Genomic DNA, 8,698 nt, shown 5'->3' with positions numbered 1-8,698 from the left:
CCCTGGTCGAAGAGGAGCTCGACAACGCCCAGACAAGCACGCGTCCATGGCGCCCTGGACGCCGCTCGCGTCGCGCGTGTGCACACCGCGGGCACGCACTGGACACGCGCCGCGCCACGACCTCGAGCACCCCCTGGACCCCCTGCGAGCACGTTGAGCATCACCGTGACACCGCAACGCTCCCAGACATGCCCTCGACCACGACCCGCAACCGCCGTCACCGGAGAAGAGAACCCTGGTCCGCCGCGGACGCGACGGACACGGAAGCAATGCGACCTAACCCAGCCTCCCCCGACCGCGCTGTCGCCGCCAAACGCATCGCCTGGAAGAGGAGAACCCGACAGCACCCTTGCCTAGCCCAACACCTCGCCGGAACCGCCGCACCTCGGTCGACTTCTTCACGGCCACGCAGCACCCTTGGCCATCTATAAATACGGCGTTCCCTGGACGAAGTTGAGCACACCATCTCGTTCACCATCCTCCACTGCTTCTCCTCCACCCAACCACTCGCTCGATTGTCGCCGGAGCTGCTCCAATTTGAAGATCGGAGCCCGCCAGTACCGCACCTCGCCGCCGTCGATTGGAGCCGATCCAGGAGTTGCCGCCGGTGCCAGGAGCTTCGCCGTCGTCCACATCTACATCACGCACACTGCCAGCCACCGCGGGAGCCCTGGTTAGCTCTCCCACCCCCTAGGCTCGCCGCCAGAACCTCTGCTTCTCGCCGGAGAAGACGACGACCGTGCGCCGTTGGATCGCTTTCTAATCCAACGCGCCACGTCGCTCGTACCGTTTCGGGTTTTAAACGCCGCTGACATGCGGGACCCTCTGTCAGGCAGCCCGCGCGGCACTGGACCGTGGCTGGGCTGGCCTTGGGCCTGTTTGAACCATTTCGGCCCACGTTGGTTTCCCGCCGGCCTGTTTAATTCAAATACGATTTAAACATTTTCCAAACCTTTCCAATACTGCCCAAACTTTGAAATTAAATAGTTTCAATTTGGCTAAACCAAATTTAGTAAATTTTATATTGTTGGAAAGCCACTGAAATTCTCTACAGCATGCCACTGGCCCCTTGGTCAAATTCTTTGTAGAATTAATGTGACAAAAATAACAAGCTAGGGACTTTTCCCTATTCAAATAATTCTTAAAAATCAACCAAAATAGATATTAAGTTAATTCCAACTCTAATAGCTCACATTTGACTTACACTAATTGTTTGTGCAATAAAATGGTGTGGTCACTTTGTATGATCATGCCATGGTTTAATGAATGGATATTTTGACTAGTTTAACTAGTTGATATTATCCAAAACTATTAAAGTTAAATTGTGTGAAGTCTTATACTTCATTTAAACTTGTCTCACATGAATTCATGGGATGTTTGGACCCCTGGTCCCAAACTCTCTTATATGAATTACTTGAGATTTAAATCAAAGGTAGTGCTATATAAATGGTATGAGGTGATCCACCTCATTTAAATCATTCTCCCAAATGATGATGATGATGAACATTTGACTTGGGTCAATATGAGTTCATCCATGATTGTTGGAGAAATTAAATCTTAAGAAGATTTCAATGAGAGGAAATTATTTCTCAAGAACCCTATGGAATACAAATTCTATTTAAATCCCACAACCCATGCACCCTAGTTTATTTATGTGTGTGCATAGAGTAGTTTGTGTGTTTATTTGTGAGGTGTGGAATAGCCATTGAATTAGTGAGTAATTATACTCGTATTCAAATTTAGACGGTAGCACCGGAGAGTACGCCGAAGAAGAAGGTTGCTACCAGGAGGAGGAGGAGGAACAGTTTGAGAACTACCAAGGCAAGCTAATATTCTTGCTAAGTGCAAAGCCCCTTGGGGCCAGGCACCATGTTTCTTATCTTTTCTTATGTGAACCCATCCCAAGCTTTTACTTTACAAGTTTTTACTTGTTTTCCAAATGAGTTACTTTTATAGTTAACTTTGGTCAACATACATTTTGGTTATTAGAGTAGTGAGTTAGTCTCTTCCAAGCAAAGCAAGGTAGCACCCCTCATGAAGTAGAGCTAGTGCTAATAAACTAAACTTGACTACTCTAGCTGGGAACTTTGTGATTTTGAAAGGATTTTGAAACCTTGGAATGAAGATGCATTCCATTGAGTGATTTTTGAAGGTGAATATGACCAAGAGAAGATGGTGATTTTTGATAAAACATGATGTTGGTTTGAATGCGATACCTTTCCAATTATTAAGTACCCCCACAATACCTGATTATGGGTAGGGCTTAACTGGAAGTTTATGCGTCTTAGTATGGGTTCCCTCTAAACAAGCGTCATCGGGGTTATGCCGAAAGCTGCCTCTACCACAAAAGAAACGATACGATATGATGCGAAATGAGGTGAATGTCCGGCCCAAGCCCTGTGCAGTTCCCAGGCTGACTGATGGTCTTCACTGGGAGGCCAAACTCATGGGGAGAGGTGCTCATACTAGGATTCGTAAGTGAAAGGTTATGGTTGATGATCCGCGTACTATGTTACGATTATTCGGGGAAATCCCGACGGATGAAATCAAATGTTGTGGCACAAGTGTGCAACCTCTGCAGAGTGTAAACCTATTCGAATAGCCGCGTCCACGGTTACGGACGGTTGGAAAGGCCATACAGTTTCCGATGTCATATCTTTGAAAATGATGTTGAATGGTGAGGGTGAAATGACTTGTGGTGGATTGAATTGAAATCACCACTTGAATGGTGGGAATGACACTAATGTTCCCACTTGAGTTAGTTAGCACTTGAGTAAGCTTTTCTCAAAAACTTTGTGAACCAAAACTAGCTTTTTGCAAATAAACTAGAGCTTAGCAAACCCTACTAGAATGTCTAGCACTTACATTAGTATGAGTTTGCGAGTACTCAACGTACTCACGGCTTTGTCCCTGGCTATTCAAATGGCCAGAGTATGAAGATGAACAAGGAGAGGACCAGCAGGACGCCTACGATAACTAAGCGCCTTCCGACGTCAAGCGTTGGCCTGTGGACTAGAGAGTCCTTGTATCTTACGCTTCCGCTATGTTGAACTATGAACTTGTGTTTGTTCGTTGATCAATAGATCAACTATTCGTGTAATATGGATCATGTGATTCCAATTTGTAAGACTTATGGTTTGTAATGAATGATGACTGTGATACTTAACTATTATGCCTCGCAACAACAATATTCCTGGGATTGCGATGTATGACATAATAGGCATTCGGACTTAAAAATCCGGGTGTTGACAGCTCAAATCTAAGATCATGCCACTCGGGCCCTAGTGACAAGATTGCAGCAACAATAACTTCACAAACTTTATAGATAGACTAATCATAATGTATCATCCATCGGATCCCAACAAACACAACACCGATTACATCAGATGAATCTCAATCATGTAAGGCAGCTCATGAGACCATTGTATTGAAGTACATGGGGGAGAGTATACCGACATAGCTACTGCTAGAACCCGTAGTCCATGGGGGAACTACTCACGGAGCATGATGGAGGCGGTGGCGTTGATGGAGATGGCTTCCGGGGGCACTTCCCCGTTCCGGCAGGGTGCCGGAACAGAGTTCTGTCCCCCGAATTGGAGTTTCGCGACGGTGGTGGCGCCCCTAGAGTCTTTCTGGAGTTTCGTCAATTGGTACGGTGTTTTTAGGTCGAAAGGGATTTTATAGGCGAAGAGGCGGCGCAGGGGGGGACCTGGGGGCGCCACACCCTAGGCCGGCGCGGCCAGGGCCTGGCCCGCGCCGCCATGTGGTGTGGTGGCCCCCTGGCCCCTCTCCGACTCTTCTTCGGTGTTCTGGAGCCTTCCGGGAAAAATAGGAAGTTTGGCGTTGATTTCGTCCAATTCCGAGAATATTGCCCGAACAGCCTTTCTGGAACCAAAAACAGCAGAAAACAGGAACTGGCACTGTGGCATCTTTTTAATAGGTTAGTTCCGGAAAACGCATAAAAACATCATAAAGTGCAAGCAAAACATGTAAGTATTGTCATAAAACAAGCATGGAACATCAGAAATTATGGATACGTCGGGGACGTATCAGATATGTACGATAAAAGTACCCCCCCCCCCCCCCCCGAGTTGATCATGTCATCCTCTTGGTTACGGTTCAATGTTGGATTCCGTCATGGGACCGAGCCTCTGGACCTTTGCATTTGGTTCTTTTCTTAGTCAATCAGAAGAGCCATGGCCATCATTATCTCAATGTGATCATCGGACTCGTCCGACAATGTGTTGATGATATGGGTGAAGTAAACCTCGTCCATACTATCCGCCATGACCTTGGATAGTTACAACGCACTACGAGAAATCAATTTCACGTATATGCAGTGAAAGAAGTGGACTACGAGTCCTGCAAATCAGCAAGTTGAAGGCGCGGAAAATGGTTAAATAGGTCGCGGGCATGTGAACCGCGGGCACAATACAAGGCGGTGGCGACCGGGCCGTAGGCGACCACAGCTGCGCCAAGACCACCCTACAAAGGTGGCGAGATGCCCGTACATGTACAAACACGAAATGGCAAAAACTGGTTGCGTAGTCGGCCATTGCGGGCGACGGTGCGGCGCAAATAGGGTTTTGGGGTGGGCCTGGTCGACGTGTGGTTGGATAAATAAACGTGCGAGGTTGGACAAATGGACGTGCGGGCTGTCCGTCGAACCGCAAAACCAACCCAAATTTGGGTTGCGGATGCATCGGAACGGAACCCACGTGATCCGTTTGCGGGGTACCGTTGGGCCTTGCCGCGGGCAGTTTCGGACGGTTTCCATCTATTTGCGTGACCTGTTGGAGTTACCCGTAATTCATGATTAATATCTCTATGTACCTGGAAGACCATTTTACGTTTACCCCCTTGTGATAATACAAATAAGGAAGAACCTAAATATATTTGGAGGTTAATCAAAAGTGCGCATTATTTTGAATTTGTTAAGTACAAATTGCTGTGCAATCTCGCAACTATGGTGGCACAATGATTCATGTGTTTTTCATTCAGCACAGACAGACAAGAGATAAGAAAAACATTCGCGTATTTTTCGCCAAAAGAGGTAGTACAAAAAATAACAAAATAAAGATGTGAAGTGGACTTTTAAATTATATTTGTTAATTAAAAATGAAACCAGAAATTCAAAGTGGAAAGATACAGTAAATAGGAAAACACAAATGAAACAGTAAAAAGGAAATGGAGAAAATTAGAAACGTAAAAGGGAAAAGGAAAATCTACTCACCCCATCATGGGCCGAGCTCAAGAAAGAGGGAGATCGATCTCGGTCTCCTGTGCTCATGGCTCGCAGCGTCGCACACGAAATTTACTGCCCGTGTCAAAAATACTAAAATACTGTACCCGAAGTTGGGATGACTATGATCAGTTACACATCTGGCCACACAGCTGGTTTGCACATCGATTTGGATCTGCAATCAAAACGGCGATGTATCGAGCCTTTCACATACCACAGTTAGAGCATCTCCAGTCGCGTCCCCCAAAGCGTCCCCCAAAGGGATTTGGGGCGCGCCGGACAAAAAAAGCGTTCCAGCCGCGTCCCCGAAATCCCTTTTTTGTCCGGCGCGCCCCGATACGGTGTCCGGCGCCCCGAGCCCGTCCCCGTCCCACAGGGGACGCTCCGGGGACGCCGGACACAACGAAAAGCGAGGCGGGCTCCCACATGTCGGCGACTATTTGCATAAACCGTTGGTTCGCGCCTCTTTTCTCATCGCTCCTTCCTTCCCGCGCCTCCCACCCCACCGCCGCCGCTGGATTTCCCGGCTGTTTGGGCGTCTGATCTGTGCTGCGAGTCAGCACCGTTGTCGCGGCTGGGGCTCCCGCCGGTCGTGCCGCCGCCGCCGCGTCGCCAGCGCCTCCCAGAACGCGCCGTCAAATCCGCCCCACCTCCGCGCACAGAAGGTGCTCGACGACTTGCCAGGTAGGCGCGATTGGTCGCTGTTTGTTGCGTCGTCTGCCTCGGCGCAATTTTAACCATTGATTTTGCTTTAGCCATGGACAGCGACGATGAGATGGTTGCCCTGCTGCTGGAGGACGAGCAAGCGTTCGACGACGACCTGCGGGAGCATTTGCTGATCATCGCGTCCCTCCAGGACATGCTTGACGCTGAGGCGGAGAAGAGGAAGAGGCCGCGCCGCGGAGGATCAAGGCCGGGAAGAAGGAAGTCGAAGCCCCGGCAGAGGATGGACGGGCATGCCATGCTGCACAACGACTACTTCGCCGACGGGGCAACACATGCCGACAATTTTCGGCGCCGGTACAGGATGAGCAAGGGCCTGTTCATGAATATCCTCCACGGCGTTCGAGAGTTCGACCCCTACTTCAAGCTCAAGGTCGACGCTGTAGGCGTTCTCGGGTTCTCATCCATTCAGTGCACCGCCGCCATGAGGATGCTTGCATACGGAGCACCTGCCGATACACAGGACGACTACCTTCGCATGAGTGAGTCTACTGCCATTGAGTGCATGTACAAGTTTTGCCGAGCTGTGGTGGGAAAGTTTGGCAAATACTACTTGAGAGGGCCAACTGAGGAAGAGACTGCAAGGATCATGGCACAAAATGCTGCCATAGGATTTCCTGGAATGCTTGGAAGCATCGATTGCATGCACTGGGCATGGAAGAACTGCCCGTTTGCTTGGCAAGGTATATACAAAGGGCGTCATGGATATTGCAGTGTGGTGCTTGAAGCTGTGGCAGATTATGACCTGTGGATTTGGCATTCTTTCTTTGGCATGGCGGGATCACACAATGACATCAACGTGTTGCAGCGGTCTCCGGTGTTCAGCAGACTAGTGGAAGGGCATGCTCCACCATGCAACTATGAGATCAATGGCCACCAATATACCAAAGGCTATTATCTAGCCGATGGTATATATCCAAAATGGGCCACTTTTGTCAAAACAATCTCGAATCCATCAGGTCTGAAGAATTCTCACTTTGCTACACGACAGGAGGCTTGCAGGAAGGATGTCGAGCGGGTATTTGGTGTGCTTCAAGCACAATTTGCCATTGTCCGGTACCCTGCTCTAAGCTGGTCTCACGACCAAATGTGGGAGGTGATGCAGGCTTGTGTGATCATGCACAACATGATCATCGAGGATGACCGCAAGAATCATGTTAGGTCACATGTTGGTCCCTATGAGTGTCAAGGCCCTCTCGCGGAGGTTGATCATGAGTTGCCTGCAGATTTTGCTGATTTTCTCGCCATGCACGCAGAGATCCGTGACAGCAATGTGCATGAGCAACTTCAAGCTGATCTCGTTGAGCATTTGTGGAGGATCAAAGGAAATACCGTGGCACCTTGATGTATCATCTAGCCCTTTTTATTATATTTGATTACTTGTTTTATTGTTTGTTGTAATTTAATTTGAAAACAATCCTCGAAAACATTTTTTTCATATGCTACATTTGATATAAATGGTTTATGTGTTAAAAAAATTATTTTAAATGTTTGGGGGCGGCGTTTGGGGGACGCGGCTGGGGAGCGACGTCCCCAAAACGCGGCACGAACAAAACACGTCCCCCAAACGCTCAATCCGGCGCGGTTTGGGGGAGGGCTGGAGATGCTCTTAGAGCATCTCCAGTCGCGTCCCCCAAAGCGTCCCCCAAAGGGATTTGGGGCGCGCCGGACAAAAAAAGCGTTCCAGCCGCGTCCCCCAAAGCCCATTTTTGTCCGGCGCGGCCCGATATGGTGTCCGGCGCCCCGAGCCCGTCCCCGTCCCACAGGGGACGCTCCGGGGACGCCGGACACAACGAAAAGCGAGGCCAACCGACGCGGGGCCGACCCGTCAGCGGCACAGGGAAAATTCGTCTCACACTCCCGCCAAATCCCGCCGCTCCCGCCAAATCGCGCCTATACCGCCGCGCACAGGCCTCCCAAAACATATCCCGCCGCCGATTCATTTCTCCTATCCCGCCGATTTCTTTCTCCCTCCCGCCGTCCACCCGCCGCCGCTACCCTCTCCCCATTCCATGGCGCCGCCGACAGCCCCCAAAAAGATGGCGAAGAAAGCGGCCAAGAAGCCGCCGGGCAATGCGACGATAGGGGCGAAAGCGCCGTTCGCGAAGCCGCGGAAGGCGCCGGCTGCGAAGAAGAAGCCTGAAGGAATGACCGAAGATCAATGGCAGCAAGATTGCCTGCGCCGGAAGCTATCGACGGCGGAGCGGAAAGGACGGAGGGCGGTGGAGCTGGAGAAGAAGGCTCAGGCGGCGCGCCAGCACCAGCACGTAATGGCCGGGTGTATCGCCGCCACCAACGCGAGCCCATGGAGTACGTCCATGCCGGTGTACGTTCCCGGAGTGATCTCTCCGTCGCAAGCCGCCTTCTACAACGACGGCCCCTCCGCCACTCCCGGGTGCGTGACGCCTAACTTGTCGCCGCACTACCAGGATGCGCTGCCGCACGGCGGCTTCAACCCCAACAACCTCTACTCCCCGGCGTACGAGCAGCGCGAGCCAGGACCCGGTCCGGACGGCGACCCTTTCACCGGCCGCAGGGGTCCGCTCGAATACGACGGCGCCGGTGCTGAGGAGGACGACGGGGTTGAGGAGGAGGACGGCGAGGAAGAGGAGGGGGTGGAGGACGACGAGGAGGACGACGATGAGGACGAAGAGGGCGGCGATGAAGAGGACGACGAGGGTGCCGGTGACGATGATCTCGTGGAGGTAGACGCGGACGGCGTGAGGACGAAGA

General features: G+C 50.9%; 1 protein-coding gene across 1 annotated transcript; it reads left to right on the top strand.

Annotated features, from left to right (window-relative positions):
- Positions 1-5,565: 5,565 nt before the first annotated feature.
- Positions 5,566-7,466, top strand: LOC139838785 (uncharacterized). The gene is made up of 2 exons (XM_071828829.1): positions 5,566-5,926; positions 5,998-7,466. Exon 2 carries the CDS (start codon positions 6,000-6,002, stop codon positions 7,308-7,310), a length of 1,311 nt encoding a protein of 436 aa, XP_071684930.1. The 5' UTR covers positions 5,566-5,926; positions 5,998-5,999; the 3' UTR covers positions 7,311-7,466.
- The last annotated feature ends 1,232 nt before the right edge of the window (positions 7,467-8,698 follow it).

Source organism: Lolium perenne, chromosome 4, assembly GCF_019359855.2.
Source record: "Lolium perenne isolate Kyuss_39 chromosome 4, Kyuss_2.0, whole genome shotgun sequence".
NCBI classification, from domain to species: Eukaryota; Viridiplantae; Streptophyta; class Magnoliopsida; order Poales; family Poaceae; genus Lolium; species Lolium perenne.
This window is presented reverse-complemented; position numbering and strand designations above follow the sequence as displayed.

What these genes read in the sequence shown, in the direction of transcription:
- LOC139838785 (XM_071828829.1), top strand. Translation starts at nt 6,000, where the DNA reads ATGGACAGCGACGATGAGATGGTTGCCCTGCTGCTGGAGGACGAGCAA.